Source organism: Grampus griseus (genome assembly GCF_964374135.1).
Source record: "Grampus griseus genome assembly, chromosome: 1".
In the NCBI taxonomy this organism is placed as follows: domain Eukaryota; kingdom Metazoa; phylum Chordata; class Mammalia; order Artiodactyla; family Delphinidae; genus Grampus; species Grampus griseus.
This window is the reverse complement of record NC_139017.1, coordinates 21,404,258-21,425,413: the sequence shown is the minus strand read 5'-3', so window position 1 is coordinate 21,425,413 and position 21,156 is coordinate 21,404,258. Positions and strand designations below refer to the sequence as shown.

At 41.7% G+C, this 21,156-nt stretch overlaps 1 protein-coding gene across 1 annotated transcript in view; it reads left to right on the top strand.

Moving 5' to 3' along the window:
- The window catches only part of TP53BP2 (tumor protein p53 binding protein 2), a 66,744-nt gene that overhangs the window by 43,207 nt on the left and 2,381 nt on the right, over positions 1–21,156 (top strand). Inside the window, exons 6-17 of the mRNA XM_082658263.1 lie at positions 1,918–2,092; positions 2,874–3,055; positions 3,413–3,577; positions 3,960–4,188; positions 5,586–5,699; positions 6,014–6,162; positions 6,929–7,394; positions 8,728–9,503; positions 12,588–12,725; positions 13,422–13,555; positions 16,616–16,782; positions 19,877–20,076. Of these exons, the coding sequence (XP_082514389.1) occupies positions 1,918–2,092; positions 2,874–3,055; positions 3,413–3,577; positions 3,960–4,188; positions 5,586–5,699; positions 6,014–6,162; positions 6,929–7,394; positions 8,728–9,503; positions 12,588–12,725; positions 13,422–13,555; positions 16,616–16,782; positions 19,877–20,076 (2,895 nt within the window). The remainder of the gene's footprint in view (positions 1–1,917; positions 2,093–2,873; positions 3,056–3,412; positions 3,578–3,959; positions 4,189–5,585; positions 5,700–6,013; positions 6,163–6,928; positions 7,395–8,727; positions 9,504–12,587; positions 12,726–13,421; positions 13,556–16,615; positions 16,783–19,876; positions 20,077–21,156) is intronic.

The window sequence follows — 21,156 nt, the reverse complement described above, 5'->3', positions numbered from 1 at the left end:
TGATCTTCCCGACCACCATTCTGATCAGAGTTAACCACGCTATGTTGAGTATCAGTAAAACAGGGCCAGCGGAAAGAACCTTTCGGCTTTGCTTGTAGGCACAGCTCTGGGCTGACCTCCTCCTGAATCATTACTACAGCAAGAGGCGCTTGTTGCTCATGCAAACCTGTCCCCAGCTGCTGCTTGGCACTGGTAACAGGCTGCCTACCTTTATCTGGGGACATTCTTCACCCACCACCTAATTCTCATCCTGTCCTTGGACAAAGAAAACATGGGAAGCCTCTCCACTGCTATCTAAACCAGTCTCCCTGCTGCTGCTTCTGCCAGCCATGGGCTTCTAGTCTGAGCCAGATGTTGTCGGACTTTGTCTGTAAAGGGCTGAGATATTTTAGGCTTTGCAAGCTGTGCTGTCTCAGCTCTGCAGTTGTAGCAGGAAAGCAGCCATAGACGAACGGGTATGGCAGTGTGCCGAGAAGACTTTACTCACAACACGGATAGCAAGCTGGATTTCGCCTGCAGGTCTGCCAGCCCCTGGTCTAAATACCCAGTCTCTGCCGCCGACCAGTCTTTGAGGGACTGTAAGTTCACTTGGGGTGAACAACTTGAAGGTTTGAGTAGCAAGGTCCCCAGCAGGGCTTTGAAGTGATGGCCAGGGATTCTTTTTTTTTTTTTTTTTTAACATCTTTATTGGGGTATAATTGCTTTACAATGGTGTGCCAGTTTCTGCTTTGTAACAAAGTGAATCAGTTATACATATACATATGTTCCCATATCTCTTCCCTCCTGCGTCTCCCTCCCTCCCACCCTCCCCAGGGATTCTTTAAGGTGGTTCTCAACATGCACGATGGCCTTCCCTGGAATACTTCCTAGGGTTCCGATGCATCCTTTCTACTTCTGATGCCAGACACCAGCTTTTTCAAAATCATGTGTATCATTGCTTCTCAGACTTTAATACGAATACAGATCACCTAGGGATCTTGTTAAAAATGCATATTTTGATTCAGTAGGTGTGGGTTGGAGTCTGACATTTTGCATTTCTAACAAGGTCCCATGTGATGCTGACGCAGCATTCCTTGAGTTGCAAGGACATGAATTCAAAGAAAAAGGTTGATTGTTAACAGAATAACTCTCTACCCTCCGGGTCTTATTTTGAAACTATTTCTGTGTTATTTGTATGTTTTAGCCGTATTAATCTGTGAAGTTTACCCTTGATTATAAATTGTGTGGCTGTATTACTCAGTTAAAAATTTTAATATAATAGAAATAAAATTGTAAGTTGCATTATTGCAGTTTTCTAAAGGCACTAAGTAGTTCTTTAGCTCTTTTCTAAGTGTATTGAGTGTGTACTAACTATGTACAATACTGTTGACAGAGATCTACATTTCACATTGCGTTTAATCCTCACTGTAGCCCTAGGAGGACTAGTGATCATCTCATTTTATAGGTGAAGAGACAGACTTGTGGATTTGGTGAAATTATGTAATTTGCCCAAAGTCTCATAGCTAATAAATGGCAGAGCTTGGGTTTGAATCCAAATTGGACTTCGAAGTGTATCATTTAATAGCTTTCTTTTACTGCCTCCCCCTCTACATGAGCTCCTTCTTAAAATTATAGCCGCAGCTCATGAAAACTAGTTCAAGGATCACTGCTTGCTTGCCGCACAAGGACCACTTGGATAAAAATACTGGTTCCTGGATCTTACCCCCTAAGAGGTAGATTCTAGGCTTGGGCCCGGGAGAGGCTGTTTTTCACAGACTCCCCAGGTGGTTCTCATAGCAGTGTGTAGGACAGATGGTGAGACCAGAGCAACGCCACCGGTGTACCTCAGCCTGGGCACCTCAGGGTGTGGTTAGATTAATTGTGGGTTAGTGGTCTGCTGTTTAAAATGCCATGTCTGATGATGGCTTATATCTTCAGGAGCAGCGCTTAAAGTTTTTGAAACAGCAAGATCAGCGTCAGCAGCAACAAGCTGCTGAACAGGAAAAGCTTAAGAGGCTCAAAGAAATAGCTGAGAATCAGGAGGCTAAGCTGAAAAAAGTGAGAGCACTTAAAGGCCACGTGGAACAGAAGAGGCTAAGCAACGGGAAACTTGGTGAGTTGCTCCCATTTGGTTTACCTCAGTGCTAAATGCTACAGTGTTAAACTGTTTGGGTGTAAGGAAACGCATTGGTATAAGAAAACACGTTGGTGTAGGAAGTTTATGTGAATTTGCAGTAAGTAAGAAGAATAAGATGAGACTCTGTATGTAGATCAACTTCAAAGGATTTTTTTGGAAAAGTATAATTCACTGCAGTTTTGATGCTGCTGCTTCCCCCTGAATTGAATTCAGCTGTTGAATGTTTTAGACAAGGTTTCCAGGTTCCCTTTGGAAAACGTAGTAGTAGTAGTAGTAGTAGTAGTTTCCACCCCCCCCATTTAGTTATTTATTTATTTGGTTGCACCAGGTCTTAGTTGCAGCAGGCGGGCTCCTTAGTTGCGACTCCAGGGCTCCTTAGTTGTGGCATGTGAACTCTTAGTTGCGGCATGCATGTGGGATCTAGTTCCCTGACCAAGGATGGAACCCAGGCCCCCTGCATTGAAGTCCTCTTTCTTCTCTCTAATTTTTGACTGAAAATTTGATGAAGGTAAGGATTTTTATGCATATAATGGCTCCATCTATTACAATACCATTTTAATTAAAATTTTAGTGATTTGATTTAGAGATGTCTGTTTGATTTAGAGGTGCTTATAAAGGAATAGGTTGATTCTAGGACATTCCTGAAAAATTTCTCTACTTTTTATGAGAAAGTTTATGGTACATCCTGGTTGCCCAGAAAGCAGTCCATTCTCATTTTTCTTTTCAACTACTGTTGCTTTTCTTGTTCTTACTTTAGTGGAGGAAATTGAACAGATGAATAGTTTGTTCCAGCAAAAGCAGAGGGAGCTCGTTCTGGCTGTGTCAAAAGTAGAGGAACTTACAAGACAGCTAGAGATGCTCAAGAACGGCAGGATTGATGGTCACCATGACAACCAGTCCGCGGTGGCTGAGCTTGATCGGCTATACAAGGAGCTGCAGGTAAACTGTGGCCGCCTGTGACATTCAGTGGCACATCCTCTCTAGGACGACAGCATTGTCCACATAAGCGGCAGGAAGTCCTGGATTTCGGCCTCTTTTCCTTAAAGCGGGGAAGGGGAGGAAGACCTAAACCCCGCAGAATCCAGAATAAACTTTATAGTACCTCAGACAGGAAATCTGAGGTGTTCCTTATGACCACAGCTGGTGGTCCAACACTTAATTTTAAACCGTGAGATGAGAAGTTGGGGGGGACCTTACATTTTTAGAAATTGTATGATAGCGAACCATGTGATTATCTGTTTGAGAAATTTTTCTTCCTACTCCTTGGCTACCTTTTATTCCCTTAATTTTGTTCAGTTAAGAAACAAACTGAACCAGGAGCAGAATGCCAAGCTGCAACAACAGAGGGAGTGCTTGAATAAGCGCAATTCAGAAGTGGCGGTCATGGACAAGCGTGTTAATGAGCTCAGGGACCGGCTGTGGAAGAAGAAGGCGGCCCTGCAGCAGAAAGAGAACCTTCCAGTAAGTGTGCTGTTGGCAGGGGGCGGGGGGAGGGGACGATGACCATCCTAGTGAGGTCAGTACTTGCAGCAGCATCTTCAGAATCATTGCTCGGTGCGTCCTCTGGAAAGGGACGGGACCTGTGACTTCTTGAAAGAGAATCCACTGTTCTTATACTTTTAATATGATCACGTACGTAGCTCTGCTCTTTTTTCTAATTCTTGTAATAAAGTGTGGGTGAGAGTTCACCATGGGGTGTTTTTGTTTGGGGATATCTCTTGTAGATTTGATGGCTAGATCCTGAAAGTGCCGATTTTTAACAAAATTATGAACACGTCACGGGCTTTTCTGAGTCAGATCCAGCCTGACTTGCAATACTAAAGGCTCTGTGCTTTCTCCTAAGGTTTCGTCTGATGGACACCTGCCCCAGCCGGGGGCGTCGGGGCCGAGTCGAGTGGCTGCGGTCGGTCCCTATATCCAGTCGTCAACTATGCCCCGGATTGCCTCGAGGCCTGAGCTTCTGGTGAAGCCAGCCCTGCCCGATGGGCCTGGGGCCACGCAGGCTTCCGAGGGGTCCATGAAAGTCCAGACACTGCCCAGCATGAGATCTGGGGCCGCTTCACAAGTGAAAGGTAAAACCAGGCATTTCCCAGTCCTTCCAGGGCCGAGCTGCTCCCGTGCTCACTATGATTTTCCCCCAAATTTGAGTTATTTATTTATTTGTTTGTTTGTTTTTGTATACCTTTCTTTTATTTGTGCTTCACAGCAAGTCTTTTTTTTTTTTTTTAATGTAGATTTTTTTTTTCCCTCCAGGTTTGAGTTTAAAAAGATGTCTTCCTATCCCTTGTTCATGTGGCAATTCTAAGAATCTCCTTGTGTTCTTTGGGGTTAAGAAATGATCATTTTCTTAACCCTAAGTACTCTAGGGTTCTGTTCAGGAAATGAAATAAAACATCAGGTTTTTAAAAACCTGGAAATTGTTTTGAATTCCTTCTCGTTAATAAGGAAGTTTTGATCTGATGTTAATAACTTGAGAACTTTCCTTGTGGTATAAAAACTCCAGATATGTTAGTGGTGTTGTCTCCACAGAATGCAAGACAGTCGGTCCATTCTGTTGATGATTGGTGTTTGCTATTCGTATCTGTTTCTGTGTGAGAATTTGCCTGATGATAATTTTTAGAATAAAGGTAAACATATTGGGAGATAAAAGTGAAAGTAACAGAGGCTCGTTGTGTTAGTGGTCTTTGCATTCTGTGTGTAGTCCTCAGATACTTGGCCGGGGGCGGGGGGCAGGTGCAAGCCAGACTTTTATAATAGGAGGAAAAAATGAAGGGAGAGTTGCAGGAAAAGCAGGGCAAAAAGTATCCTTTAATGAGCTTATTAAACTCACCCCTGGAGAAAAAAAAATAGAATCGTCTCTTTTCCGTAACCACTATCATGTGTAAATGATAGCTAACTTTAAAATTATTTATTATTTTGGATTAATTGCCACTGTGAAGCAGTAGTGCTGCATAGTCTGGGTTTTATTGTATAAAGAGTTAGTTTTGTTTTTTAAGGAAAAATAAAAGCTATGGCTTTGAAACTTAAATACCAGTGTAGAAAAAACCTGAATACTCTGATTTACCCAAGACTGTGGTCAGAGTCATGGGCTGAAAGTCCGTGCTTTTGCTTTTGTTGTGTGTGCATCACTTGTGGTGGTTATGTAAGACACACCAGAGAGCCCTTGGTCTGCTAGATTGGAAGTCGTTTTCTGGGTGGGATGGTGACGTTTTCTTACCCGGTGAGGAGTAATGCGTCCTTGCTGCTTCAAACGGACTTTCTGTTGATGGTGATTAATTTATTTGAGTCAGCAGGAGCACTCTTCAATTACAAGTATAAAATCTGATGTTTTCTAAGTAAGTTTAACTGGGGTTTTTGTGAGTCTGAGATTTAAACTCATTTTTAGAGATTTAACTTCTTAGCAGCAAAGTGAACCATTAAACATCTCCTTAGAATGCCAGGTTATTGCAGTTGCTTTTCTGTGTTCTAGGCTCTAAAATCCATCTGCTTGGCCCTGATTGGACTCCTCCGAATGCAGATCTTTTCTCGAGCCAACAAGCCTCTGCTTCTGTGTCCAAAAGCTCTGGAAATGCTCCAGACCAAGGTGAGGTTTACTTGTGCTGTTCCTGGATATTCTGTTTTGGGCATCTAAAGGTTCTGTGTATCCTTTTTTAGATAGCTTATTTTCCAGTGTGTTAAGACCAGGGACTGTGTTTATTTCCAGAACAGCTTCATTTAGCCAGGGAATTAAGGTACTAGCATTGTAGTGTTGGGTTATCCTTTAATCAACTTAATTTAAGAATAGAAGAGCATTTAGTGGGTATACGTTTGAGGAGAGAGAAACATGTGTGAATAAGAAATTTTATTACAAGCAGTTTGGTTATCAGCGTGATTCTTTTTTTTCCCTGTCTTCTTCAGCTGATGATGGGGAGGTTCCGCTGAGGGAGAAGGAGAAGAAAGTGCGTCCCTTTTCAATGTTTGACACCGTGGACCAGTCTGCTGCCCCACCCGCCTTTGGTACCCTCAGGAAGAACCAGAGCAGTGAAGATATCTTGCGGGATGCTCAGGTACTTGAGAGTATCCCAGTTTTAAGATTTAATGGTAATTCTATATACATTTTTTTTTTTTTTAGAAGAGAGAAAGTATTATGTAAGGGAGAGAAAAAAAATCTATCTGGAAGATTAGAAAATACAACAGCATTCTGTTATTTTAAATTCTGTTGCTTGAGTATATTTGTGGTCTCACATCGTACTGGCACATGACTAACATGCTTGCTTCTGGGTCATATTTTGTATGATTCTCTAAAAAAAATACTAGTGCATTGAAGAACATTGTATTTGTGCTGCTCAGTTACCTTGTTTCTTCAAAATTTGGAGCTTAGGTTATGTCAAACAATCTGATGATGAATGTTCCGTAACTGTTAGGATCCCACCCTTTGATAAGCAGTCTATGGCTGCATGCTCCAAGTTAGGAGTTTTTTTTTTAACCACGTGGCCCAGATTGCGTGAAGTTCCGATGAACGAGAATGGTTTTCAGTTATTGGTGTCACCCGTGAATATGAAAAATGGCACTTAAAAGTTTTCAAGTGGCCACTTACAGTTGCCCAAATAGGAAGGGGCAATGCGGAGGAAATCGTACGGGGCAGGATTTGTATTGCATTACTGAAGTGCCTTTTACGTGTGATTTAGTTCAGAGATTTAAGAGTTTTTAATGATTTTTAAATGCAGAGCTAGTCTTTTCAGTCTGTACTTAACATTTGTGCAGTTTAGGGTGTCTGGAACATCCTGTACACCCAGTTACACAGTATTTTAATCGGCTGTCGTGTGTTCACAGGCTGCAAATAAGAATGTAGCGAAGGTACCACCTCCTGTTCCATCAAAACCAAAACAGATTAATTTGCCTTATTTTGGACAAACTAATCAGTCGCCCTCAGACGTTAAGCCAGATGGAAACCCTCAGCAGTTGTCAGCGGCTGTCGCATCCATGGGAAACAAACCCAAACCAGCAGGGCAGCAGCAGAGGGTCCTGCTGGCTGTCAGCATGCCTTCAGTTGGCCAAGCGGACCAGACCCTTCCTCCAGGTTCTAAGCAAGAAAGTCCCCCTGCTGCTGCCGTCCGGCCCTTCACGCCTCAGCCTTCCAAGGACACCCTCCTTCCGCCCTTCAGGAAACCCCAGACCGTGGCTGCCAGCTCCATATACTCCATGTATACCCAGCACCAGGCTCCCGGCAAAAACTTCCAGCAGGCCGTGCAGAGCGCCTTGACCAAGTCCCATTCCCGAGGGCCCCACTTTCCGAGTGGTAAGATTCTTGGTCTCATCTTCACCTGCGTGGATGTGTTTCCATCCTACGCCAGAGCTGCCGTCGATCAGTAAACAGCACAGTGACGTGTACCTCTTTTGACTGATGCTTTTGTCCTAAGAGATTTGTTTCGTTATGGCTTCTGTTCTTCATGGGGAGTTTAAAAGAGTTTGTGCTAAATGCCAGCTACTGTAGTAGCTGAAGATGGTAGGTGAATAAAATGAAATAAATATGAAAATTGATGCATAAAACCTATAGCGATGACATAGCCTTCTGTGTTGAATTTCCTGTGTGCGTTTGTTTCCCGCTCATGGACGAGCTCCTCGGTGAGTGGGGAAAAGTGCCTGCAGGGGATCGCTGTGCAGAGGGATGTGTCTTCACTCTAGGTCTGACCAGGTGTTCTTGGTGCCTAGAGGTTTAGACAACTGCCTCTGTATATGTATTTTTTTTTAATGTTCTCTACTATATTTTAAGTTGTTCTAACGAGGACACAGTTACTAGTTAAATATAAAACACAAAAAGATTACTTTGTGTTCAACATACATAATTTGGTAACTTGTTGGGTTCTTTCTAAGAGTCATTAGTTTACGGGACTGGAATAAAATTCACTGTGTTTTAATGGAATGAAAATGGCTTTCTAGTTATGAAATAAGCACGTAATTGTGGCCCAGAATGTCATGAAAGTAATTACACAGCAGAGAATTAGTATATATGCTACATCTTACTCTTTTTCATGAGTCTGGTGAAAACTGCTAATATAATAATTCGGGAATTAGATAATGATGATGTAATCAGAATGTTTAAGGAGAATAGTTTTGGTAAATAGAAGTGGTTATTAATAATTTTGTAAGCCAAATGATTTGTCACATTGATTTCCTTTTGAAAATTGTGAAAGATGGGATAGTGCATGTTTAGTTTTAATCTGGACACGTGAAAGGATCACCAGTTTTCACTGATTCTAAATTCTTTTCACATTTTGACATTTTATTTATTTTAATTTTAATTTTTTTTTTTACATTTTTACATTTTAAATTTGGATACTATGGTCTGTGATTTCTTACAATTATAATTGACAACATTTTCTTTCACATTGGTACATAAAATAATGGTACCTCTTTACAATCAATGAGGGTTTTGATTCTGTAATAAGTTTATTATGCAACGATGGAAACCTTGCTTTGTCATTTGTTATTTTTAAAAATTAGTTGTATTGAAGGGTATTATGTAATAACTGAAATTAAAAGAGGCTTTAATTATTGTTAGCTATGTCTGTTATTTGCTAGTTTTGTTTAATTAATACTAATCAGGGCTTTTTTTTTCCATTTCCAATTAGTTTATGGCAAGCCTGTGATTGCTACTGCCCAGAACCCACAGCAGCTCCCAGAGAACATTTATTCCAATACCCAGGGCAAACCTGGCAGCCCGGAACCTGAAACAGAGCCCATTTCTTCAGTTCAAGAGACCCATGAAAACGAAAGAATTCCTAGGCCACTGAGCCCAACCAAATTACTGCCTTTCTTATCGAATCCTTACCGAAACCAGAGCGACGCTGACCTAGAAGCCCTGCGAAAGAAACTGTCGAACGCACCACGGCCACTAAAGAAACGCAGCTCCATTACAGAACCAGAGGGTCCTAATGGGCCGAATATTCAGAAACTTCTGTATCAGAGGACCACCATCGCCGCTATGGAGACCATCTCTGTTCCGGCACACGCATCCAAGTCCACTTCCGGGACTGCCAGCCCGGAAAGCCCGCTGGAGACCCAGAGTCCATATTTGCACGTGGAGCCAGAGAAGGAGGCGCTCCCTCTGGCCCCTGAGCCGGTATCCCCGGGGGAAGCAGGGAGCGCCAGTACAGAGAGCAGTGACCTGCCCGCTCCTTCTCCGGGCCTTGAGTATGAGCCTGAAGGAGTCCCAGACAGCAGTCCAAGTTTCCAGAACAACGTGGAAGAGCCAAACCCAGAGGCTCCCCCTCTGCTTGAAGTGTACCTCGAAGAGTACCCCCCCTACCCACCCCCGCCATACCCGTCTGGGGAGCCAGAAGGCCCAGGAGAAGACCCTGTGAGCCTGCGTCCGCCTGAGATCACTGGGCAGGTTTCTCTGCCTCCTGTAAGTACTGTGGTGTCTTGTGGTCACTGCAGAAACCTTTTGTCTTGTCACAGCTTTCTAGGTGGCTAGTCGTCACTACTCAGTGAAACACCAGTGAGTACTTACAGCCGGCCATTCACCAAAGATGGTCCGTGTTTAAACCGCCTGTTGTAGCCAATGTGTTCTACAGCTTGCCCTTCATTTTACAGTTCCCTTGGCACAGAGTGGATCTTATAAATGTTATCAAAACGCAATATGTTCAGCATCACAAACATTTTAATTTGGGGGGAAGAGCCCCTTTCTTTATGAAGGAAACAAAGTTTTGCTCTCATACCTATAAACACCATGTTTGCTGTTTCTTCTCTAGCTGGTGTCGCATATTATGGAAGGCAACACTGGGAATGAAAAGACCTGGATTTGGAACTTTCGATCACTAGTTTCGCTCTGTGAAATCGGGCAGATGGTTTAACTTCTCTCATTGGTGATATCACTCTTTCAGACTTTTCTTTTTCTAGCAGTGAAATTTATTTTCAATGTCATATTTAGGTGGAACCTCAAACTTCCAATGCTGATAAAATTGGAAGGGTTCTAGATGAAATGGGGGCTGGGGGAGGTAACTGAGCAGAGAGGGGGGTGGACCCTCTTCAGCCTCTTCCTCTCCTTCAGCCTGGTTTGAAGTCTCTGGGTATCATGGCGATCCCTCAGGTGTCCTTGTGCTCTGACATTGTTATTCTATTTCAGTACTTGTAATTGGTCTGTTCATATTTTCTATTTCTTCCTGGTTCAGTCTTGGAAGATTGTACCTTTCTAAGAATTGGTCCATTTCTTCTAGTGTGGACAGTCATTTTATTGGCATGTAGTCGCCTGTAGTAGTCTCTTATTGGTCCTTTGTATATCTGCGGTGTCGGTTGTAACTTCTCCTTTTTCATGTCTAATTTTGTTGATTTAGGCCCTCTCCCTTTTTTTCTTGACGAGTCTGGCTAAAGGTGTATCAATTTTGTTTATCTTTTCAAAGAGCCAGCTTTTAGTTTCATTGATCTTTTCTGTTGATTTCTTCGTCTCTAGTTCATTTATTTCTGCTCTGATCTTTATGATTTCTTTTCTTCTGCTAACTTTGGGTTTTGTTTGTTTTTCCTTCTCTAGTTGCTTTAGATATAAGGTTAGGTGGAGGTTTTTCTTGTTTCCTGAGGTAAGTTTGTATCACTGTAAACTTTTCTCTTAGAACTGCTTTTGCCGCATCCCGTAGGTTTTGGATGACGCTAAGTTATTCTAAAGCTTTGTATGTTTTGACTTGGGCGTGTCTTCTGCACTCCTTCCAAATGTTAAGCTTTTCTTTGGAAGTTTATTTTGTCACTTTGAGATAGGTGAAAGAAGATCAGAATCCCAAAATGTCTTCAAAGTTGTTTTCTTCAGAGTTTAGTTTGAAGTCATTTTGTTTCAGTAGGATGCCAAGCTATGAATTTTTAAAACCTGGGCAGAAGCACCATAGCATATTGTAAGGGTTTTTTTTAAGTGCTTTATATGTTTGATCCCTTATTACATCTTTTAGATGTGGTAGAAGTCAAAGATAATGATTATCCAAAGTTGCCTCAACTACTAGTTTACAGTCGACATTTGTTTAAAACTTCTATATGGTAGGGCTTCCCTGGTGGCACAGTGGTTGAGAGTCCGCCTGCCGATGCAGGGGACACGGGTTCGTGCCGCAGTCCGGGAAGATCCCACATGCCGTGGAGTGGCTGGGCCCGTGAGCCATGGCCGCTGAGCCTGCGCGTCCGGAGCCTGTGCTCCGCAGCGGGAGAGGCCACAGCAGTGAGAGGCCTGCGTACCGCCAAAAAAAAAAAGAAAAAAAAAATTCTATATGGTAAACATTGAATTCTAGTGAAAAAAGTCTTAAAATAGAGGTTAACACTTTTTTAACAGTTCTGTGCTGCTCCATCCTGAGGCGTGATTCTCTTTGAGTTAAACATGCGAGATTCTGTTATTCTCTTCCTGGGAAGGTGATCTATAAACTTTTCCCTTCTTGGTTCAAGTGAAATAGAAGCCACTCTCTCGTGCTGTTGTTTGAAAGTGGGTATGATTGTACTGTTTGTGAGTTGTATTATCTCAGCCATGTAATATTTACTCTTGTTTTCTTTTTTTCAAGAGACAGAAACATTTTAGCCATTGTACATTTATGAAATATATTCATTGCTACTTAACGTTTTTCAAAACTCAGTAGTTTTCCACACCTGAAATAAAATAAAGAGAAGTATGTGCAGCATATCATACCCTAGGAAATGTTTCCACTCTGTTGGCTGTGTTTAAGAAACCTGTCTTATAGGATGTTAGATCTAGTTTTAACATTTGCCTTAGTTTTTTAAGCCTGACATATTAAAATGTAGAAAAGATGGTTAATTTACCCATGTGTCTTGGAGTACAGTTAAATTTTTAAATATAAAATAGTGATAGCATTTTAAGACTTGTAGGATTCCTCCCTGGTATGTCTAAGACAGACTAATAATCTTTATTTTTTACTTTCATAATATGCTCCACTCCCCTTCCCCCAGGAGGCATTATGTTGGATATGGTTAAAAGGAGGGGCTTTGAAGAAGCCAGATTCCTTGGATTTGAATTCCAGCTCTGATGTTTACTGGCTGTGTGCCTCAACTTCCTTATCTGTAAAATGGGATAATAGGGTTTTCAAGAGGAATAAATGAATAGTCATTCAATAAATGTCAGCTCTCGCAATTCTCAGTTTGTGCTCTTGCCCAGTTTATTAATGTGGGGTTAGCGCTACTGTATTAGGTAATTAAAGACCAATCTTGGCTAATTTTGATCCTTGACAGAGAACCAGCCTGCTTCCTACTGCAGATTATACTCTTAGCGCATGTTACCCAAATGTAGTTTTCACTAGGCTTTAAAGAATTAGGTTCTTCCCACTTAGTTACGTGGGTTTATTCATTAAGCGCTAAAAAAAAAATATATATATATATATATACACATACATATATGTATTTTCAAAGCTCCTTTTACTATCTCAGCTGAGATATTATTCCTCCCTTCTTGTTGTTTTTTGGTCTCTTGCTTAGACCGGGATCCTTAACCTTCCGTGCATTTCTTTTGCAGGGCAAAAGGACAAACTTGCGTAAAACTGGTTCAGACCGGATTGCTCATGGAATGAGGGTGAAATTCAACCCCCTTGCTTTACTTCTCGATTCCTCTTTGGAGGGAGAATTTGACCTTGTACAGAGAATTATATATGAGGTACGATTGAATTAGTACGTTTCTTATATACCGCCTTGTATTTTGTTTTAAAGCTCTAATCAGAAGGCTACTGTAGGGAAACTGTACTTTTGCATTGTTTTCTCTTTTGGGAGGTGGGGTTGTTGAGAGGAACTCTTGAGCATGCTCCCAAACCAGCGTCTCTGTTTTAAAGGTGTGGCTGTAACACTTTCAATAAATAGTGCGGAAGTTCAGTTATTCACTGGGGGTACTTTCCTTAGGGACATCATGACCCTCCTTTAAAAGTTGCTCAAGTATGGATCTGTACCCTGCAGTGTTAAATTACAGATGTGGTCCCTACTTTTCAGAAACCTGCTATTTAAAATATTTTTAGTTGACCTTTCTTCCCTTCCATGGCAAACGTGACTTCTCCGTAGATGCTTATCTGTGGTGGGAAGTTGGAGGATAAATAAGCAAAAGTGACTATAAGGATATATAGTTTCTGGGACTTCTTCAGCTTGTAAAACCCTTTTTATAGGGAGTGCCTACTTAATGTCGTATTTCTAGAACTGTACTTGGTATAGTTTTCTTGGCTCCTGAAGGTTTTAATTATGTTAAAAAAAAAAAAACTACAAGAGTCTCTTTCAATTCTCTTGATCCTAGAGCCAGTTAATAGTTGACAGTTAAGGTGACAAAAAATTTGAGTGATGATCACCCTTGTTCTTATTGATGTTACAGGTTGATGACCCAAGCCTACCTAATGATGAAGGTATCACAGCTCTTCACAACGCCGTGTGTGCAGGACACACAGAAATTGTTAAATTCCTGGTACAGTTTGGTGTAAATGTCAATGCTGCTGACAGTGATGGATGGTAAGGTTTTCTTTTAAACTCCACTCAGACTTCAATTGTATCTGCTGCGTAGGCAACGGAGGAGCAGTGTTGTAGACGCTGTTAGAAGGGAAGAAGTATGTCAGTGCGTGTCCTCAATGCTGCTTGTAATCTAGAAGGAGAGACGTGGGAGACATTTTTAAGGAATTAATATGTCTTCATGTAATAGTCATCTCACTCCCGTTCTGGAAGCAGATGGAGTTCTGTTTTTTTATATAAAAAAATTTTTTTTAGCCACACTGCATGGCTTATGGGATCATAGTTCCCCGACCAGAGATTGAACTCAGGCCCTTGGCAGTGAGAGTTTAGAGTCCTAATAACCACTGGACCGCCAGGGAATTTCCCAGATGGAGTTTCAGAAGTTTAGTAGTTAAATAATAAAAATAAGAAGTGTCCCGAAGTGGTACACAGTTCATTGGCATGCTTCAGTGAATATGAGAAATGCTGATTTAAGCAGGGTCCCCCCCCCTCCCTGAAACTACTGTGTGTCTAAGAGGGGATTATAATTTGTAAACTTCTCCCAGTAGTTTTGACCGTGGAATCCATTTTTCATGGAGCATCTTGTGGAACTGGTGTGTGGCTAAAACCCAGGAGATATTATTGTAAATGACGAATATTATGATTCCTAGGATGATGATTTAATGATTATGATTGTTAATTAAATTATGATTTAATGATTAATAATGATTCCTAGGAAAGATTTACTTCTTTCTATATGAAAAAAAAATTAAGTTATAATCACACTGTATTTATGCAAGTATTTAAATTTTATAGCCTGTATTTCTCTCAATATGGAAATAATTGTAATATCAAATTTACATGTATACACATATAAGTTGCAGACACCCATATGCGTAGGTTTGAAAAAGCCTCATCTCTTACCACATGGCTGTGACTCATTCATTGTGGCTGTCTCCTTCTTGCTAGACGTTTAGATTGCTTTCCAATTCTTTGTTATAAATAATTCTTGGAGAAGCATTTTTGGTTGCACTTTAAAAAAATTGTATTTATAAAAGTAATGTGAGCCCATTGTGGAAAACGTACAAAATAGAGAAATAAGAGGAAAACAAGCCATTTGTATCCTACAATCTAGAAGTAAACACCATCAATATTTTAATATGTTTCCTTCAGGCTCATTTATGTATGTGTATATATGTATAATTTTTATTTATTTTTATTTATTTATTTATTTTTTGTGGCATGCGGGCCTCTCACTGTTTTGGCCTCTCCCGTTGCTGAGCACAGGCTCCGGACGCGCAGGCTCAGCAGCCATGGCTCACGGGCCCAGCCGCTCCGCGGCATGTGGGATCTTCCCGGACCGGGGCACGAACCCGTGTCCCCCGCATCGGCAGGCGGACTCTCAACCACTGTGCCACCAGGGAAGCCCTATATGTATAATTTTTTATGCCTATATATTTTTTTTAGTTTAGCTCTCAATAGGTTGTTTTTTTAAGTTGAGGTATAGGTGAGTTACAATATCATACTAGTTTCGGGTGTATAACACAGGGTCAAAATTTTTATAGGTTATACTCCATTTAAAGTTATTAAAATATCGGCTACATTCCCTGTGCTGTGCAAAATATCCTTGTAGCTTATTTATTTTATACATAATAGTTTGTACCTCTTAGTCCCCGATCCCCGTCTTGATCTCTTCCTCGCTTAGCTTTCCCCACTGGTAACCTCTGATTTGTTCTCTGCACCTGTGAGTCTGCATGTTTTGTTCTCTTCATTCATTTGTTTTATTTTTCAGATTCTACATATAAGTGATAACAAACAGTATTTGCCTTTTTTATGCCTACTTTTTTAGTTTACCTTCGCAACATAAGCAGAACAAACTCTTAATGTGTCACAATGTCTTTGTTTCCTAGTATTGGGAGTTTAGATTATAATTTTTTACTATTAAAAAAATTAAAAAGCCATGCAGTTAAAAAGTCTGTAGTAATATTCACCAAATTATTAGTGATAGTGTTTGGGATATGGGGGGTGGGAAATAAATTTCTTTTGTGAAGGAAATAAATTTCTTTTGTGAAAAACCCAAGTGGAATAACATGAAAAGGGGAGGGAAGAAAAGGGTAAAGAAATCTCATGTACTTCAGGGCTTGATTAACATCCTCCAGCCCATCTTCTGAGTTTGGGCAGTGGTCCCGGCTCTTCCACCTTTACCATGAATCTGGAGTCATTTATAATACATTATGAAACATTTGAGATGGTGGAGAAGATTCTTTGTCATGGTATTCCTAAGTTCCTGCTAACCGGTTGCTAATATAGATTGAAATGTGTATTTTCCAGTCATTTTTCTGGTCTGAATTAAATTGGCAATTTTTTTCCCAATTAAAATTGAATTAGGATTAAAAAAATGTTGGGTAAAGGTAGTTCTTTATGTGCAACTTAATTCCTTCAAAATTGGTAGTGATAAAGGGACATTTACAGGCACGTGTTTTTTTTGCGGTACGTGGGCTTCTCACCGCCGTGGCCCCCCCCCACCGCGGAGCACAGGCTCCGGACGCGCAGGCCCAGAGCCATGGCCCACGGGCCCAGCCGCTCCGCTGCATGTGGGATCCTCCCGGACCGGGGCACGAACCCGCGTCCCCTGCATCGGCAGGCGGAGTCCCAGCCACTGCACCACCAGGGAAGCCCAGGCACGTGTTTTGAGGGGAGGCCTATTATTTAAAGACGTTAGGTCCTCCGTCCTGGCGGAAATAATCAGGCTGGATGCTCCAGAACATGGAGCTAAATATATTCTACCCTGCTTTAGATCAGTATACGAACTGCATGTCCTTTCACTCCTGTCCTTGACCCCTCTCACCCGCGGTGCTGCCCTGGCCCCAGTGCCGTCCCGACATTTTTCTTTGTGGCTGGAATTCTCGGATGGGCACAAGCATCTATGTTTAACTCATTTTTAAAAATCTGTGAGAGCGGTTTTCAGGAGAAAGGGCCTGGTGGGTGACAGGCTGGAGAGCTCTCCCTGCGGATGCCGTGTTGCGGCAGGTGTCGTCCCGTGTAGGAAGGCACCCCCAGTCCTTGCTGTGCCCTTGTCCGCAGGACCCCGCTGCATTGCGCTGCGTCCTGTAACAGCGTCCAGGTGTGTAAGTTTTTGGTGGAGTCCGGAGCCGCTGTGTTTGCCATGACCTACAGTGACATGCAGACGGCTGCGGATAAATGTGAGGAAACGGAGGAAGGCTACACCCAGTGCTCGCAGTTTCTTTACGGTACGGAACTATTCGATTTACGTGCACTGATTACTGCATTCATTTATCCTTTATCTCTAGGGGATCGTTCCAAAGAGTTTTTATTATTTGGGAATGCATTTTGTGTTGTACATAGTCCTGGGCATTGAAGATAGGGCAGCCTCGATCACAAACATGAATGCAGCTTTTGTGTGTGCCTAGAAGCGGCTGTTATCAGGGACATCTTCAAAGACAAAAGACAGTGATGCAGCCTTGAACCTAGCAGGGTTAATAGCTTTTGACCATCAAAAGATCCTCTAGTAAGACTTCAGTACTTAGCGAGTGATGCTGTATCTGTGCAAATAAGTAAACAGAACCCCCCCCGCAAGATGATCAAGAGAAATGCAGGGTTGGAATAAGAATCCACAGATACAAGGTTTCCTGCTAAATCGAACTTGTCGCAGAGGAAAAGAAAGGCAACACCATATTTTAGAACTGATTTTTTTGACTCTTTTGTTCTCTTGTTTTTGAGTTTATGATTCTGATGCATCCCATCAGCTCTGTCCCTAGAGAAAAAAGGACTTGAAGTTTTAGATGGATATATGTTGATTGGCACAGTTATTTACAAGGAAAATTTTTTTTATTTACAAGTCTTAGAAGTTGAGGTTAATGTTTCTTTTTAGTCTGGCTTGAGAGAAGTGGAGAAGGGGAAAAGACAGAGACAAATGAGGAGGTACGTCCCAGGACCCCAGACCACTCAAGCATCAGGCATGGAAAGATGCCTGAGGTGAAACGTCTTCTCTGTTTGACTGTTTTCCGAGTCTCACTAGGCCTGTTTTCAGGCTCTCGGAAAGAAGGGAGGGGGGTCAGAGGGAGAACCACAGCCTGCAGGTTCTCTTCTTCATCTCTCAGCTCTTAGTTTTTATCGTTGATATTTATGATCACTCTCTGTCTATGTTCTCAACTTTACATCAAAGAATAATTTTGACCTATGGACACATTTTGAAATCAGTATGTTATATTAATATGTATTTTGTTACATTAAACGTATTGGCGATCAAGCTATATGTAAGTATGGGATATGATTTTTTAAAAAACATTTAGGGACCTTTGATCAGATTTTTTAAATTTATGAAATATATCGTGGATACCGAGAGCATTTCTGACATAGATGTGCAGTTTAAGTAATGATGATCCTAGATGAACACAGTGAAACATCCAGGTATCCAGCTTGGGAAACAGACCATGAGCTCTGTCTGCCGTCAGCAGGGGCCCTGCCCTGATGTAGCTTCTCTCACATCTGTGGTGTCTGCCCCCTTGAATTTATAAAAATAGGTATATCACCTCTGTATGAATCCTACAACTGGTACTGTTTAGTTCTGCCCGTTTTTGACCTTCATATTAAATAAACCATACTGGTGATTCTGTGGCTTGCTTTTTTCATTCCCCATAGTTTTTGAGATGCATCTGTGTTGTTGCATGTAGCTGTTGTTTCTTTTCACTGCGCTACTGTTCCATTTTGGGACTCTACTACAATTTATCTTTCCATTCTACTTCTGGCAGATGTTATTTCCTTTATTTATTTATCCATTCATGCATTCAGTTATAAACATGGCTTCGGCCACCATTTTTGTCCTCATCTTCTGGTGTTTCTCTAGAAGTAGAATAGCCAGGTCACAGGAATATACGTCAAGCAGGGAGTACCTTTTGCTCTGTGTTCTCTTTGACCTTTGGTGGATTTGGAAGCCTGTCTCAACTGTGCCTTTAGTTTGCATTTCCCAAACTGCCAGTGAGATGGAGCATGTTTTTAGGACCCTCAGAAACGTTTGAAAATTGTTGACTCATAACTCTTAGTTTGGTAAATAGCAAAGTAATGAGAAATTGTCTTCCATGCCTAATGGTTTCCTGGAAATGAGACTCAAGTTGTTATATTGAGTGCACCATTCTGATCCCAACCAGATGACGAGTCTGGCGTGCTTTAAAACTTGGTGGCGTTACAGTTCTATCAAGCATAACTTGAAAGTTGGAAATTTACTTGTCCCCATGAGTAGAAGAAACCTGACCATTTAGATAGATAGAGCCTTCTTTTGGAAAAGAACGATTTAATTTCTTGTTTTGCCCAGAGTGAGAGGTAGTGTGTGCTATGTCATATTAACTGACACAGGAAAAATAAGTTCATAATAATTTAGGTTCGCATAAGTTGAGAAACCCAACTGTTCACAGGCAAGCAGGTATTTTCCTGGCTTTTCTAAAAAGGTGACAATGATAATGACCTCTGACTTGCCCAGGACGTTGTTGTCTAATTCTTCCTCCCCTTTCCCCGTGTTGCCTGCCCGTTGATGACTGTGACCGCTAATTAGCATCGCCTTATAGGATAGGAAGGTATAAATGGAGAAAGGTACAACCTAAGGTCGTAGTTCATTTGCAAATCTGTTATTAACTCTGGTAAGAAGTGGACATTTGGGGATTTTTTTTCCTTCCCCAGTTTGTGGATTTCAGTATCTTTTAGAATTCTGATTCTCATCATTTTAGAGTTGACTATATGTGGACTTTTATATCCTGTCTAATATACCTGGCCATATTTCTATATTCTAACATTTTATAATTTTTTTTCTTTTATCTTTCCACATTTGGAAATTGATAGAGACCACTTTAATAGGCACAACACTCTGGTCATTTTTCTCTGTCTGCTTTAAGTTTTAGGTAAAGAACAAAAATGATTCCAGAGTTCCTTGGTCATTACACTTAGTGAATAGGCTAAAATTGGACAGATGTTTCATTAACTTTTTTAATATCCTAGACTGGAACAGTTCTTTTTTTATCCTGGATTTGTAATCGTTTTGTATTCTGAGTAAGAGAAGTTTTGAGAGCTGCTTATAAGGTGTTGGTTAGTTTTTAGACCTGGTTTAGAGATGATAGCATATGTTAACTTGTCTTTTATATGTTCCCTCTACACGGCTGGCCTTCCTCTGCTCCCCCTGGCCCCGGGAAGTTTATTTATTGAATGTTTAATGTAGTAGTTCTACCATTCCAGCAGGTCCCCATTTCTTCTCATTTGGTTTTATAGAGTGACAGGTTCTGAGCGTGGTATCCTCTGAGTTACATATATTCTGTTCTGTATCTTACATGATTTCAGGAGTTCAGGAGAAGATGGGCATAATGAATAAAGGGGTCATTTATGCCCTTTGGGACTATGAACCTCAGAATGACGACGAGCTACCCATGAAAGAAGGAGACTGCATGACAATCATCCGCAGGGAAGACGAAGATGAGATTGAATGGTGGTGGGCCCGCCTGAATGACAAGGAGGGATACGTTCCACGCAATTTGCTGGGAGTAAGTGAAGGATGTTTTTTTTTAAACAATTTTTATTTCTTTAATGTTGTATCTATTTTATGTTATTTATTTGTTTATTTTTGGCTGCATTGGGTCTTCGTTGCTATGCGCGGGCTTTTCTCTAGTTGGGGCGAGCGGGGGCTACTTTTTGTTGCGGTACATGGGCTTCTCATTGCAGTGGCTTCTCTTGTTGTGGAGCACGGGCTCTAGGCGCGTGAACTTCAGTAGTTGTGGCGCGTGGGCTCAGTAGCTATGGCTCGTGGGCTCTAGAGCGCAGGCTCAGTAGTTGTGGCGCACGGGCTCAGTAGCTGTGGCGCGCGGGCTCTAGAGCGCAGGCTCAGTAGTTGTGGCGCATGGGCCTAGTTGCTCTGTGGCATGTGGGATCTTCCCGGACCAGGGCTCGAACCAGGGCGCTGCATTGGCAGGTGGATTCTTAACCACTGCGTCACCAGGGAAGTCCCTGGATTTGTTTAAGTCAGGATTTCCGAATCTGCTAGGGAACTTGAACAGGGCACCAGAGACAAGATTCTTTGTTCTTTCTCTACCTTTGGATTTTAAGTTTCATAAAAACCAAGAAAATAATCAAATCATATCAGCACATGTAATCCAATAACATGTCTGTATTAGTCTGAAGGGACTGCTGTCAGTGGGCAGACATTCTTGGTGGGGGGAGTATTTTCAGGGAAAGGCTAGTATAGTTGGACAGAGTCTAATATACAGAATGGGAGATATTTTCACTGTATTTTCATCAGCTGTCAGACAGACATGGTCTGTGTCCGCAGAGAGCTTCTGTCCCACTCGAGGCCCTGAACCAGGGCTCTGTCTGGAATCATCCCACTGTCCGGACATTACTCTCTGTGGAGCTCGTTAAAATGACCCCGGTGTTGGGACCTGGAGCTTGGATTCTGGCCTGTATCTCCTCCTCCTGACTCTTCTCCTTTGTGGTTTGATGTGCAGTGTAAATGACATCATATATCCTGACTGCTGTCTTCCTGGTAGCAAAATTTGCTATTAGATAAGCATTTGGGGTTTGGACAATATTCATTCGTGTGATCATACTATAAACGATAAAGAGTAGTG